Source organism: Coloeus monedula (genome assembly GCF_965178545.1).
Source record: "Coloeus monedula genome assembly, chromosome: 6".
Lineage (NCBI taxonomy): Eukaryota > Metazoa > Chordata > Aves > Passeriformes > Corvidae > Coloeus > Coloeus monedula.
This window is the reverse complement of record NC_138786.1, coordinates 44,422,720-44,439,252: the sequence shown is the minus strand read 5'-3', so window position 1 is coordinate 44,439,252 and position 16,533 is coordinate 44,422,720. Positions and strand designations below refer to the sequence as shown.

Here is a 16,533-nt window from a genome sequence, read left to right as displayed (position 1 = left end):
TCTAGATTTTTATATCAAATTAAATCCAACACACACAAAAATATATTTTTTAAATTATTCTGAAATAAATATGTTGTAGTCTTTCAGTGGTGCAAAAATAGCTATGAAAAGACATTGCACATAGTGAAATTAATGCTGAGCTTACCAGAAGATGATTACCAGCCACCTAGTGTCCAATGCTAGTATTACCAATGTGGTAAGAATGAGGGAAAGATTAACAAAGCAAAGGAACTCTGAAAGTGGGGAATCACTTCTGAGTATGCAAGAAGACTATATAGCTGCTTTCCTACAATTAACTATCAGTCCAACAGAATAACATAAAGTATCTCTCAAAACTGGCCCAGCCCTAAGAAATTAAATAATAGATGCTTTCAAAATGAAAGTGTACAGGCCAGTGTTTGGGACAATTAGGTACTGAAAGGAAGTTCTTACTGCTAATGTATCCTCTTCCTACAAATTGAGGTACATATGGACACTTTCAGACTGACAGGCAAGAATTCAGGTTGGTTACTTGCTAATTTATAGCAAACAGAAAACACCAATCCACAATGTTGGAGCTTATCCTTGCTCAATTTGTGATCACCCACTGTTTATGACTGGATTTGAAAAACACCAATCCACAATGTTGGAGCTTATCCTTACTCAATTCGTGATCACCCACTGCTTATGACTGGATTTGAGTCAAAAAAGATGACTTTATAGGAAGGAATGATCCCATCCTCAGTCAGTTTTCAAATGACACCAAGCTGGGCAGGAATGTTGATCTGCTTGAAGACAGGAAGGTTCTATAGAGGATCCTGCACAGGCTGGATTGATGGGCTGAGGCCAACTGTATGAGGTTCAACAAAGCAAAGTACCAGGTCCTTCACTTGGGTCAAAACAACCCCATACACTACTCCAGGTTGGGAGAAGAGTGGCTGGAAAGTGGCCCAATGGAAAAGGAGCTGGGGGTGCTGGTCAACAGCAGCTGAACATGAGCCAGTGTGTGCCCAGGCAGCCAAGAAGGCCAATGGTATCCTGGCTTGTGTCAGAAATAGTGTAGCCAGCAGGATTAGGGAAGGATTCATCCTCCTGTACGTCCCTGGAAACCATTCCGTACCTTTGGTCATCCTTCCTGCTTTCTTTGTATTTCTTCCATTTCTAAGTAAATCTTCTACCCCAAGTGGCAATATCTGCTCTACAAGGTATTCAAGGTACAGGCAAACCCTAAATTTGTAGAGTGACAAAAGTATGTTATCTGTTCCTTTCCCAGTATTTTCTAAAATTAGATTTAGGTTTTGGCTTCATGATTATTTGTTTTGTGTGCGTTTGTTGCAGGTTTTTTTGACTCTTCCTAAACATGAATTCAGAACTAATGCCAAGATCTAACATAATGTCAAGATCTCCTCCTGATGAAATTATGAGCTCAGAATCTGTCATTTTTAGTATATGTATCTTTATATGGTTCTCCCACTGAATCCTTTCCTCTATAAACACCAGCCTTTATTTACCATTTTGTTTCCCAGACACTACATCCTGTAAGAGCCTTCTGAAATTCTTTATAGTCAGCTCTTAGCACTACTACCTTAATAACTTCCTAGCATGAGTAAACTTTGTTACATTACTGTTCATCCCCTTTTTTCAGGTCATTTATAAGTGTATATTAAACATCCTAAGGTCTTACCCAGATCCCTGTGGAACTTCCTTTATTCTTCTCCTTTGTTTCCTACTTTTAATAAATAATCTTTTTGGAGAGTCTTTATCCAGATTGTCACAACCTTGGAAATTAACCAGACTATTTTTCCCCATAACAAAGAACTAAATTTTCCCTGTATATGGAAGTGTCTCCCTGAGGAGGAGGTAACTGCATTAACTTATACTTAATACACAAGATTCTTACATAAACATTTGTATTGGGTAGAAAATAACAGTGAAAGCTATTTCTTAAGGAAGATCTGAGTAAAGATACAAACATATGCAGAATGTGTTCTCTTTGATCAACCTCAAAGCTTAGATTTATTTACTTGTATATTAACAGCTTCATCATAGTACTCCAGTACTATGTCTGCTATCTTTGGCAGTTTCTCTAAGATTCTAAACCTTAAGTGCTGTACAGTCTGAAATACCAGCTGGTACTCCATTGCTTCGGTTACTCGTAATAGAAATGTCAGGGATGCTGACCAGATTTCTGTATCAGCATTTATTAGTTTCCCTCATCCTTCACTGAGGATTTTACACAATCTAACAGGGAGAAAAAAACCCCTTTGACAGGCAGCCATTGGATTTTTAGTACTAATCTGGAACCTTTTAAAAGAGGCTACATATTGAATGTCCATTTGCATACCAGATACACTTCTCATAGTTGCCTGTATTTAACTTGCACTGTCATCACCACAAGTCAACACCAAGTCATTCCTTACATTCCTCATATAGGAAAAAAATCAAGAAACTTATATTAATTATTTCATTCATTGTTTATATATCTGTCCTTCATGGACCAAAACCCTGTAACTGTGGGCATTGCAGGAGGACAGGACATAGATAGTTCTTGCCTCCAAATGTAATGTAGGACTGCAGATAGATATAGATAAACATGAGAAGTAGAAAGCTATATATTTATATACATAATACACACCCATTTCTGGAATAGGGTTACTTTCTTTTCCCTGAGCCAGAGCTCTGTCATTGTTGCAATTTATAAATGAAAGTTATTTAAGCAAAATGAATATGAAACCAGAATTACTGCTTGTGTGTGTTTTCCGTAGAAATTCAAGCACTCTTGAAGCAACTTCCTATGTAGTTTATGTGCCTTTTATATACAAAAAATTAGGTTTCAGGGATCTTTCTGAAATTTAAAATCTCTCTGAGACTGTTCTATAAAGGCCTCTGAGGCTTTTAAAGCCTCTTTCCTCTCTGTCACATATGACCTCAGATTTCTTTGTCTCACAAAACCAGATGTTGCTTTTTTTGTTCTAATGGAATAGCAGGAAATTTCTTCATTTACATTTTCAATGTAAAAAATACTATTAACTAAAGCATGCTGTTCTATAATCCCTGCTCAGTTAGTCAGGTTCCAATCAAATTCCTTCCTTATTCCCAAATAAACATTAAAAAATTTCTTTAAATGGACATGGTTCAAGTGGTCTGTAGTGTAAATAGGACTTGCTGAAACATTTTCAGTCTGGGAGAATGGCCTCTATAGTCCAACAACTGTGTAATACATGTGTCTGACTCATGCAAAAATCAAGAAAATGAAAAAAAAAACAACAACAAAAAAAGAAGAAGAAGAAAAAAAAGTAATAATATGCAAATACAAAGAAAGAAAGAAAGGTTAAGAAGAAAAATATAACATCATTTTGGTGGAAAGGGTAAAGATTCTCCTCTTTTCTTCCTGACAGCCAGAAAAAAAGATAATTCTTTGCTTAGAGTTGGGATTTTGCAAAGAGTATAGATACACATTTTTTGAATTATATTAGAAGCAAACCTTTCCTTTTCAGCTACATGAATTTCAAAATTGCCATGAGGACTGGCTAAGGCTCAGCTGAATGCATGTGAGTCACGGTCAGACTTGACAGAACATTGTAATAGAGATAGTTTCTGAGGAAGTCAGATAATTTTTTCCTTTGGAACTTAATTTACCCATCAAAAGGAATAGAATTAATTTTCTAATAGCTATGTTAAGTTCTAGACTTTCATTTTTTTAACCTTTGTTCACTCTCCTGTGACAGAGGTTTACCTTTTCCTAACTTTCATCAGTCCTTGTGGAGGAAGGAAGAGAAATGTTACCTCTCAGAGAGGTTCTGCAGGAAAATTATATTTCATATATTCTTAGTTTATATTGCCATTTGTGGAAACTCACTAATTAAATGGATAAGGAGAAAACTGCCTTTTTTTGCCATGGAGTCTTTTAAACCATTTTGGTGGGTGTTTCTTTTCTGACTAATGGGTCTTAGTTCCAATGACCTTTGTTAGTTGCCGGGGAACAAGTGTGTGTACTGAATCTTTGGAGTGTCCTGGAGCATGAAAACCTAAACATTATCTTACTGGGTCATGAAGAAAGCTCCATCTCACCCAAGATCCTGTCCTGAACATTGACCAAAAGCAGTTGCCCAGGGCACAGGATACGAATAATCTCATATACAGGGATCATATTAGAAGAGCCAAAGCTCTGACAGAGTTGAAACTGCAAGGTATGTGTGGGGTAACAAAAGGGACTTCTGGAAGTACATGGTCCATGAAAGGAAAACAAAGAAACTGCGGGCTCACCACTCAGGGGCACAAGGGATTTAGTGACAAAGGACATGGAAAAGGCCCCAGTTCCTTCTTGGTATGGTTTAACCCCAGCTGGCAAATAAGCCCCACACACTGTTCACCCACTCCCCCCAGGGTAGGATGGGGGAGTGAATCAGAAGAGTAAAAGTGAGAAAATTTGGGGGTTGAAATAAAGATGGTATCTATGCTCGCTGTGTCCCCTCCCAGCTCGGGATAGTGTGAGAAGCAGAACAGGCTGTGACTCTCTAAGCACTGCCAACAATACTAATACTCCTTGAATTACCAACTCTTTTTCCAGCACAAATCCAAAACAGCACCACACTTGGTACTATGAAGAAAATTAACTCTATTCCAGCCAAAATCAGGCCACTTTTTTGTAACTTCTTTTTTTTAATTTGCTCCCAGGCCTCTTAAGTCCTTTTCCTGGCAGCATAGCCTAAGGAAATGGGGCAGTACCTGCAGTAGAGGATACACCAAAGAAGCACAGAAGGGTACCGGACATACAGCAATCTATGGGACCAGACGGGTTGCACCTACGGGCAATGGGGGAGCTGGCTGATATCATTCTGAGGCTACCCTATCATCTTTGAAAGATCATAGTGATCAAGGGAAGTTATGTCTGAAAAAGAAAAGCAGCATGCATGTCTTCTAGTGAGGCAAAAAGGAGGATCTGAGGAAACACAGGCTAGTGGCTGCTATGTAGTTGTTTTTTGTATGCAAGTAATTTTATACATTTGAATGTCCTTTTTGCAGGTGCTATGTACGCAATCAGAGGCAAAACATGTTCCTTTACTTTCATCTATATTTCTATCTTAATAATTCTTAACATTCAGTTTCACTTTTTTACCTCTGCTGAGCAGCTGGCAGCAATTATAGGCACTTAGTGGTTCTCCGATTAAACACAATAGTAGCCAGCAATTACAGCCTGTTCTTACTCTCCTTCCCTGTAGGAAGTGAACCTCTTCAGATTGCTCTTTTCGAAATTTTGTGTTCCTGTTTGAACTTTCTTTGCAGCCATTTATAGACTTTCAGCTCAATATTTCAGAAACATGGCTCTTCTCTATTGTAGAGTACATTTTATTGCAGGCCATTATAAAAGTTTAAAGTTCAGGGTAAAAAAAGTTACAGTACCATTTAGGTCAAAATCAAAATTTAGTTCAAAAGTAATGAAATAGGAATGTCTGTGATCAAAATAAAAGGAAATATATGAAGCTGTAGTGTTTTAATATGGCAATTGGGTGAAGTGCCAGATGACTGGAAACGGGGAAGCATTGTACCCATCTTCTAAAAGGGTAGGAAGGAGGACTGTGGCAACTACTGACCTGTCAGCCTCATCTCTGCTCCTGGGAAGATCGTCCCAGAAGCTATGTTAAGGCACATGGAGGACAGGGAAGGGATTTGGGACAGCCAGCACAGCTGCACCAATGGCAAGTCCTGTCTGACCAGCCCAGTGGCCTTCTCTGATGGAGTGACCACATCAGGGGACAATGGAAGTGCTACAGATGTCATTTATCTGGACTTCTGTAAAGTGTTTGACACAGTGCCCCACAACATCCTTCTCTCTAAACTGGAGAGAGATGGATTTGATAGGTGGACTGTTTGATAGATAAGAAAGTGGCTGAAAATGGTCACATGCAGAGGGTTGTGGTCAATGGCTCAATGTCCTGATGGAGAACAGTGAAAAGTGTTGTGCCCAGTAGTGGGCAAATACACAAGTCTTGTGCCCAGCAGAGAATAATATCTTCATCAATTACATAAACAGTTGGACTGAATGAACCTTCAGCAAATCTATTGATGATACGAAGCTTAAGTGGTGCAGTTGCCACACCTGAAGGATGGAATGTCATCCAGAGGGACCTGGACAAGCTCAAGAAATCAGCCCATGGGAATCTCATGTGGTTAAACAAGACCAAGCACAAGGCGCTGCACCTGGGTCAGGGCAACCCCCAATATCAACACAGGCTGGGGATGAACAGGTGGAGAGCAGCCCTGGTGAGAAGGACTTGGGGGTGCTGGTGGATGAGAGGATCCAGCAACGTGTACTCACAGCCCAGAAAGCCAAACATGTCCTGGGCTGCATCCAAAGCACTGTGGGCAGCAGGGTGAGGGAGGGGATTCAGCTTCTCTCCTCTGATCAGGTGAGACCCCACCTGGAGTACTGCATCCAGCTCTGGAGTACTAAGCACAGGAAAGATATGGACCTGCTGGTGCAGGTTCAGTGGAGGGCCACAAAGATGATCAGAGGGCTGTAACATCTCTCTATGAGGAAAGGTTGAGAAAGCTGGGTTTTTTCAGCCTGCAGAAGAGAAGGCTCCAGAGAGACTTCATTGCAGCCTTCCAGCACTTAAAGAGGGCTTCTAAAAAGAAGCTGGGGACACATTTTTAGTAGAGCCTGTTGCAATAAGGCAGGGGGTTATGATTTTAAACTAAAAGGTGGTCAATTCAGACTAAATATAAAGAAGACATTTTTAAAATGAACATGGTGAAACCCAGGCACAGATTGCTCATAAAGGTGGTAGATAAATCATCCTTGGAAGCATTCAAGATCAGGCTGGATGGTACTCTGATCAACCTCATCAAGTTGAAGATGCCCTTGCTCTTTGAAGAGGCAGTTGGACTAGATGATCTTCAAAGGTGCATTCCACCCCAAACTATTGTATGATTCTATGCTAAATTATATTAGGTTTCATTTCAATTACCTTGACTGGTTCTTCAGCCTCCATATTTATGTATCTACTTATTTCTGAGAAAAAAATAGCTCAAACTTTCCATGTTGTGTGATTCAACCTTTCTTCATAAAGAATGCCATTTAAAATACCTGTTTCTTTTTTAGATCTAGACAGATCACACTCACTGACTTGAGTTCAAGAGAGAACTAATCTTCTTTTAGTATGCGTCAGCAGCTCATTGCCTAAATTGATGCTTAAATTGTAATGTTTAATGTTTAATGTAGTTGCTCTCATTGCTTCAGCTTGAGTCCATAGCATTGCATTTTGCAAAATCCTGAGTATCATTTCCCATTGACTTGTGTAAGGTATCAGGGCACAGGCTGGATTGCACAATCTTGAATAGAATAGAAGCTGTTGACATAAAATGGCCTTTTGTAGATGGGTCACTTCTTGTTTTTGAGTAAAAAAAGCTACTTTTTCTACTCTCCAAATTTTGGCTACCACATAGTAGTTGCCTAGGTGTGGTCAACCAAAGCATGTTTAAAGTTGAGTTTTTGAGGAACTGAGACTGTACCTCATTTTTCTTATTCCTGTTTTGGAAGATTAGCATTTCACAGTAGTCTCTCTGAACAGCATGTGGGAAGGTTCAGTCACACCTGGTGATGAAGGCAGATCATTTAGACATTTTTAAAACACTTCCTGAGACAGTCCAGTTTTCAAAATATAATCACCTTTTATAGACTGTTTTGAGGTTCTGTAAACCCATGTTAAGGAAAACATCAAACATTTATTGATTTTGCAAATATATAAACAGTCTGTATGAGTCAGATTCATGAAAAGTTGCCCTCTTAACTGATATTAGCTATTTGCAAAAAAACCTGTAAATTACCCCTTAGTAGTCACATGAATTTTTTTTTTTTTTTTTTTTTTTTTGTAAAATTTAAGCTTTTTCTTTTCTTTTACAGATATATCAATAAGCTCTGTTTCCCAGTTCAAGAGAAAGCTGTTGTGTGCTTCTGAAGTGTAATGGGTTGGAAATTTTATGTCAAAAGAAAACACTGTAATGAAAACTGACTACAGTAGCAATTCAAGATTCAGTGTAGTGTAACACTTACAGAATCAGTCTGTTGAATCTCCATTGAAATCAACTCTAAAAATAAAGAGTTTTTTAACTCTGGTATAAACTACTCTTTTGCTACTATGATGATCAAAACTCGTCATCTTCTAGGACAAGGAAATGGTACAAATGAATTTCTACTGCCTTATCACCAGTGTCTTCTGTAAAAATGTGTGATATTCTCATTGAGGTTAAGCTCTTCACAGCATTTACAAAAGAACTACTTGCAATCCTTCTACTTTCTGTTGAGCAAGTTTGGTGTGCAGTTAAAAAATGCTGAAGTAATGCTTGTTTCTCCTAGGAATGGCAATGGCTTTTTGGTTTGAGGTTGTACAGTTCCCAGCATTTGATGGGATTCTGTGCCACGACACAGGAAATTTAAATGTTCCAAATGTACAATAAATACTACTGATACAGTGACTGGAAAGGAATGAAAAATAATATTGTATTCAATGTTTACAAGATATTATTTTGGTCTTCAGCAGTTTCTCTGCTCCCTTACTGTCACTCATTCCTGTTCTTCATTTGCTCACTTTGAGTTGGCCTGTGTGTGCACAGTAAAGCAGTGCACAGTTTGTAAATAACTTCAAGAACCCTTATAACAGTGCTTCAACTTACCATTGTGATTATGAAAAAATCCTTTCACTTTAACATTTCACTTTAACTGCGATGATAACACACACTAATTTTTCAACCTAGTATATTGGACCTACTGTATGTCAAATACAGGATTTTTGTATGTTAACAGCAGGATTATAGAAGCAATACCATGCCTTTCTAAGCAAAATATGTAGGTAAATACAATAACAAGCATCAGATTTGACAAGAAACTACAGTTTCATGTAAAATACAGTATTTAGAAAACATTTTATGTTGCAGTATGTACATAGAATAATTTAAAACATTACCTGAAAGACAATTGATAAAACAATTTCACGGATTTGGTAAGTATAATGGTGTTTGGTAAAAAAAAAAATATATATATTTTAAGAAGGTTCAAATCAGGTTTTGACTTCAGAAATAGCTAAATACTTTTACAAGTGAAAATAACTCACTATTTTTTGGAAAATGAACTAATTGCAACTAAAAAATTATTTCAAAAAGTGCTGCCATTCTATATTACCTCCAGAATATACAGAATATATGGTTATTTGACTCCAGGCAGCTTTTCAGCCACTCTTCCTTCAGCCTGAATGGACTTCTCGTGCCCCATGTCCAAATCCCTCTGTAGAGCCTTCCTACTCTTCAGCAGATCAACATTCCCACTCAGCCTGGTGTTGACTGCAAAGTTGCTGAGGGTGCACTTGATTCCCTTGTTCAGATCATCAATAAAGATATTAAACAGAACTGTCCCCAACACTGAACTCTGGGGAACATCACTTGTGACCAGCTTCCAGCTGGATGTAACTCCATTCACCACCACTCTCTGGGCCTGACCATCCCATCATTTGACCATCACTGACTCAGCAAACACTACACCCTATCTATCAGCTTGAGTCCTTCCTGTTTTTCAGAGTCTTTCAGAGAAGACAGACCAACAAGCATTTAGTTCCCAAGGTATTCCCTAAAACATTTTTAAAAAGAATTATGCTACACTCTTGACCTTCCATTGCTTTGTCACCATGGCTGAATTAAACAGTAAGTTGCATACTACACTAGGTAATGCAGCAATTTTTTGCCTTTGGAACTAACACAAGTATTATCTGGTTCAGGGAATTTAAATCTACTCAATTTTTTCAGTTCGTTTCAAACAAAACTCATACTGACACTGTAATTTGATAGTTTTTCGAGATTAGCATTTGATATGTTTTAAAGACTATACTGAGTTTTTATGATACTACAAGTTTCTCTTGAAAGTATTTTTTTACTGTGTTACTTCATGTTTCCAAAGATTTCCTTTTCTGGGCATGACTTCCATTTTCTTAAGGATAACCTAATAGTTTCCTTCCATTGTCTAAGCATGTCAGTGTTCCTCATGTTTTTTTAGACTCTCAGTACTTCAGCATTAGAATAGGGATAATAACAATTATGTGCTTAGGTTGCAGGGTTGTTTTGTGAAGATGCATTTATGAGGCTCCATACTTAATTCTGAAGCAATGAAGTCTATAAAAAGATAACTATTAGAATTACTTGAAATCACAATATCTCTGAATTTCAGACAATTCCTAAGATTTAAGTTTGGGGGAAATATTTTAAATCAGTGTATTTATTTTGTATGTAAATTAGAGACATCATCGCCTTCAGTATTACTTATGGCTTCTGTGAACCAAAATGCTCTAAATTACACATTAAGCAAATAAAAAATGTGGATGCTGGTGACACAGTTATTACAGGTAAAACTGTTTAGTCCCTATGTATTTTGTTCTCCAGTTCAAAAAAACATTTTTATCAATAAGTATTTATGAGCATTTGACATATCATTGCTACTTCTAAATATCACATTTTAAATGTGTAAAACGTTGCACAGTTTCTGTATGTCCTTTATTAAAAGCTAACAATAGCATGGGGAACTAAATACACCAGCTGATTCACTACATCTTAGCCTGGTATCCACATGCTCACCCTTGCCAATACAGTAAACATCACATATTAGGGTTCCTTATCCCTGAAGGGTGAGCTGCCTTGCATTAGTCAAAAGGCAGTATCCTACCTATGGCCAATATACTGGAGCAGATGTAGAATTGTAGCTTAATACCAGATGTAAAGAGCATATTCTTGACAACTCTACTGGTTTTGTGTCTATTTATTTACCAGTTCCATTGTCCTTGCCTAATATCCTCTTGTACAGTTTCAATCAAATTTGATTGTGTTGATGTGAAAACAGCACCTGGGTACAGCATAGAAACCATATTAGTATGGGAAGGGAAGGGAAGGGAAGGGAAGGGAAGGGAAGGGAAGGGAAGGGAAGGGAAGGGAAGGGAAGGGAAGGGAAGGGAAGGGAAGGGAAGGGAAGGGAAGGGAAGGGAAGGGAAGGGAAGGGAAGGGAAGGGAAGGGAAGGGAAGGGAAGGGAAGGGAAGGGAAGGGAGAAGAGAGATTTAAGTTATTTAAGTAAGTGAATGCAGGAGACGAAATGCACACTAAATAAGAAGAAAGACTTTATTAGTTTTATTGTCAAAAGAAAAATAATTAAAAGCTACTAAAAATAAATTTATAAAATGAAAAGCATTGAGAAGTGCATTGAGGTGATGCTGTGATAGCGATACCATCTGATCGTGTCATCATAATGAGGGCAAGAAGGATATTACAATAATTCAAGCATTATGATGCAATTATATCTTTGGACAAATGTTCAGTAGGGCTTTGGTGATCTGTATGTGTAAGTAAATCTTTACCTCCACTTCCTAGCCATTAACCTCCACTTCCTAGTGGAACTGCTTGCACTGAAAGGCCAGGATCTCTTCTGCCATATTCCTTCCAACACAGAGGAGGTCACAGCACCGTTGCTCTGCTCCAGCACTTTGCTGGTGGAAGAGAAAAACACTGCCAGCCAAGGGGCTGGGACTGAAATCTCCTCACTACCATGCATGTATTGCCACTGTCACAGCATGGAGAACTGGAGACAAGGATAGGCAAAGGCAGAAGCAAAGGAGGACCAGGAGGGGGTAAAATGGCAACAGACCAAGTCAGGGTGTCAGCTATTCAGAGAGAGGCATAAAAATATAGATATGACAAAATAATTGATAAGTTATTCCATATTTTTAGTACTGAATTTGCATACCACTTGGAATGGCTTCCCTGCCAAAGTATGGTATGTGTCTATATTATATAAGGATTATATAATCCTTAACTTCAGGCAACAAGACAAGAATTACCTATAATGTACACAACCTTTTTCTTTCTACTTCTCTTGTTAATTTCCCAGAAAAGGAACTAAAAAAAAAAATCTTATGTAGAAAAAAGGATATCTCCAAGATCAATTCTGCGCATTCAGGCATTCTGGATAAGCACCTGCATTAACTATATTTGGATAAATACATTACAAACAGTTTAAAATAAACACACTTTTCTGGCTTAAGTTCATGTCACTTTTCTACTAAAAGAGTTAGAAATAAACATTTATTGGAATTTCTTATAAGCATTTCTTAAATAAAGGTTTGCCCCATTGCCTTAAAATAGGGTAGAGAAATGAGAACAGTCCTGATTGAATAATCAGAATGAAACTTTAATTGGAATTTCAAGATCCTGTGCACTGAAAAGAGCTCATCATCTCCAAAAGCTGGCAAAGTGTTCTTAGACTCACCAGTCTCTTAGTCCTACAAACCCTACAAAACTGAATAGCCACACAAAAGTTTTTAAACTGGCAATCTTGAGGTTCACATTTTACCACCAAGAAGCATAATTACTTTGCCTAAAGTAACAAACTTGCTGGATTTAGGGAAAATTGTAGAGGGTTTCAACATAAAATGTGCAGATGTGTACAGTTACATATTTCATCTCAAAGAAGTGTTCATTTGTTCTTAAGTTTAACAGAAACTTCAATTATTTTGGAATCTTTTGTCTTTGATCAGGAACTATTGCCTATTATATGGCAAAAGGATGAAAACATGATGGAATAAAGGTAACACGCTTCACAATCTCTCACAAAAACTCTGTGTGTTATTTTATCTGCCATGTGCAAATAATCCAGTCTGAAGCATCTGAAAACACTCAGAACTGCAAACTGAAGCAGCAAACACATATAAGTAACTGTTATGGCTCCCATTTAACATATGGAGGTAAAGAAGTTTAAGACATTTACAGAGAGCAAGGGACTACAGAACTAGGTACAGCCCACCAGACTTCAGCAATTCAAGTAAGAGAACAGAAGAAAAATGAACACACTTCACCCAGAGAGGAAACTTCAAACTGAAGTTAAAAAGAGGGGTGTTTTTTTGTTGTTTTGTTGCTGTTGTTTGGTTGATTAGGTTGTATTTTGTTTGTTTGTTTGTTTGGGGAGGGGGTTGTGTGTGAAAAGAGCTCTGTGTCCTTATTTCCTCAGATAATTTTCCCATTTGCTTTAAAATAAAAGACTATTGCAGTGCATGTTCTACTGCTTCTGCCATACACTATAAAATCACAATTGTCATTATCTGGACTATTTTCCTGATACAGTAGGGAGTACCTGTCTTGAGAAGTTTGCAATGGTCACTCTAGTTGGTGAACATGATTAAATTTCACCCAAAATAAACAGAAAAATATTTTTCATTTGTTTTTGTTAATTATTTCTCCCATGGAAATAAGATCTTCACTGGGTGTTTTTGTTTTGTCAAAACAATAGCTTATTATTTTACAGCCCCCATTATTACATATATTTAAAACACTAGAATTCTAGTAGCCAGAGTGCTTTATTTCTGGAGCTGTATGTAGAGAGGTACCTCTCAGCCATCAAACCAGCATGTTTCAAGGAAAGTATCAAATTTCATTATGTGATCTCATTGTTTCTATTAACTCTTTTAAATGTCTGTACAAAGGCATTTGCTTCTATAAACTGAAACTCCTATATTTTCTAATTTGTCATGGTAGATTTCAAAGAACATACTACTTGGTAGATTTCATAGAACATACTATAGTAACATCACTGCAATTTCAACCTAAATAAACTGTGTATATAAAAGTATAATAACCAAAAAACTTGTATAATTTAGAATCTTAACTGAAATATTTCAGTCTAACCATCAAAAAAATTAAAGGCAAGCAAAAATAATGGAAATAAATAATTTTTTCTTTCTTTCTAGGCAAGTGATCAAATTAAGCTTTTACTTTCAGTGTTAAAAAATCTGAGCAGCATTCAAATAAGTTCAAGTAACTTAATGGTTTGTATTTTAAAATAAAGTCCTGAGAATCACTATCAAGACATAAACCAATCAATCTGTTACTGTTTTATCTTGCAATTAAATCAACTGAGTTTGAGTTCATTTACTTTATCAGAAAGTAATCTATATTTACAAAAGAACCTTCCCACAAAGACTAGAAACATTTTGTAACTCAAGAAACAAAGTAAAAGCCAGGAGTGATTTGTCTGCTCAGTTTTAACTAACTAACAGGTGCCATTTCAGTCGCACTACAGTATTTAACTGACAGATATGACATAAGATGCTAATCTGGACTGGCAGCAGGAACTCAGACAAGATCTACAGTGCCTGTAATGGACCAAACACTTAGGCTTAGGTACCTGAATTCTCTATCACTTTGGCAAGCTCTAAATTTGCTGCTTTATCCCACACTCCACACTTTGATCTGAAGTACTCCATCTCCTAGAGAGTATACTTGGATTCTCAATTCTCATGGATTTTATTTATTTTTTCCAGCTTTAACAAAGCTGAAAATGCACAGAGAATTTCGTGGAACTCTGTGAGGTGACACATCCAATGCCTATCAGTTTCTAATCACAAAACTTGTTTGATCTACCCTTCCTTCCCCTCACCTGCTAAGCACTTGCTACACAGAATCCAGCCTAGGGCTCACTTTGCCCACAAACAGCCCAGTTACTAATTTTCCAGTATTTTACACAGAACTCTTAAGATCCAATGAACAACCATATCTTCACAGCTCTTTAAGGTTTGAGAGTGACTTTTCCTACCTCCTCCAGCCACACGCAGAGTGTGCACACTGCCGTTCCCTCTATCCTGTACCGCCCAGGTAATCTGCAGCACTTCTCCCCCCTCGCCACTTCCTCATCTCACAGGACATTAGCTCAGAGCATCTCCTGCTTGCAAAATACGACGACTTTGCTTCCCTAAACCATCGCAATGTACTCACAGGGTCTGGGTATCCTCCGGAAGGCTGGGAATGAAGTGGATGTCCCTGCAAGTGATTTTGTAGTCCTCCCAGTCGGAGCACTCGCAGAAGTCTGAAGGACACCTCTCTATGCCCTGGCTGCACAGCACCAGCACCAGCAGCAAGTGAAAGGCTACCGTGACGCACAGCATCTTTCGCCGTCCGCTCCCGCTCTGCCCCTCGCTTCTCCGAGGGGACGAGGAGACTCCAGAGCTGCAGGAGCAGACAACGCTGCCCCGCCGGGACAAGCTGCCGGGGAAAGGCGGCACCTGTGTTGGACAACGCCGCCTCCTCCCTAAGCGGGATCAGGAAAGATCTCAGCAAGCCCTGCGCGCCCTCGCCATCGGGCAGGGTCCCTCTCCTTGCCCCGGCCCCGCGCCCACCCCGCCGGCCATCCTTCCCCGCCGCTGCCGCCCCACAAGGACCCGGCCCCCTGCTCCTCCGCACCCCTCCCGCAGGGTCCCCCGGGGTCCGCCCCCGGCAGCGCCCGTCCCCCGGCTCTCACCGCCGTGTCCCGGGACCCCGCCGCTCCCCGCGCTTCGTCCGCAGCCGGCGGATCCAGCGCAGCCTTGGGGCGCCGGGGCCGCCTGCCGCGGGCGGCCGGGACTGCGTGGGGACAGCGGGCTCTCTGCCCTACCCAGCCCAGCCCAGCCCTGCTCTGCCGGGGCGAGACTCACGCCGGCAGCGGGACCGGCCCGTCGAGCCGTTTTCAAAGGCAGCGGCGAAACGTCGGATCCCGACCATTCCTCCTGGCATCTTCGCGGAAAGGAACAGAAGGAAAGAGGTTGAGTAAGAGCCATACTAACTCACCTATGAAAGCAGTGAAGTTAAAGCAGACCTCTACGACAAGCAAAAATTCACTGACTACAAGTTAGATATGTGCTAAACGTAAAGCAGTTAAAAAAGCACTGAAAATTTGAAATTAATGATTTTGAAAATGACAGGATGGAGCAAAAGAGGACAGAGTAGCATTTTCCACATTATCAGAAAAGATGAAATCCATTCACTGAAGAAAAAAAATGGGGGAAAAAAAAATCTAACCTTGACAGAAATAAAGTGGAATTATTGTCACCTTAAGTAGGTACACAACAAGAAAAATGTCAAAATAAATGTTTGTAACCTTCAGAGGAGGAAACTTGAAAATGTATCCTATGCACAGTGTAAATTAGACTACAATATTCTTGGATAAATAGTTCCCCTCCAGCTACATTAGAGTTATTCCAATGTTTTGAGTACAACACATCAGACACTATTTTGATATAACTCTTTAAAAGTACTTTAAGTCAGCTGACCAGTATGTGTTTCCTAAATGTAATGAATCCCTTCACTAAATCTTTTAAAGGTAAGCAAATGATACTGTGCCCATAAAGAAATACAACATAAATCCTGATCTTAAGGTCTTATGTTAAGCAGTTAGATCTTGTGTACATGAGGGATCCCATCAGTTACACTTAGCCTGTTTAGGATGGGGTATACTTAGGCGTGTCCCAGAGAGGGGACAAGCTAAAGCACCCCCAACAGTGTTCTAGACAACTTCACACTGCATTGTGTGAATTCCTTTAGGAACACTGGCTGTCCTATGTCCTGTTCAGTCATGTCCTTCTGACACACTGCTCACATCTGTAACTCACTTGCAGCCCTAAGAGCCACCATCCACCACCATTTTTTGGTCTCTATATCAACCTGACTAAATAACAACGAAGCCACAGGCAGATCACTGAATTTCAAGGCAAATGAAC

At 39.2% G+C, this 16,533-nt stretch overlaps 1 protein-coding gene across 1 annotated transcript in view; it reads right to left on the bottom strand.

Annotated features, from left to right (window-relative positions):
- The window catches only part of TSHR (thyroid stimulating hormone receptor), a gene marked incomplete at both ends in the record, with an annotated part of 59,269 nt that extends 44,323 nt beyond the window's left edge, over positions 1-14,946 (bottom strand). The window contains one exon of the mRNA XM_082283195.1: positions 14,777-14,946. Within this exon, the coding sequence (XP_082139321.1) occupies positions 14,777-14,946 (170 nt within the window). The remainder of the gene's footprint in view (positions 1-14,776) is intronic.
- Positions 14,947-16,533: the final 1,587 nt, after the last annotated feature.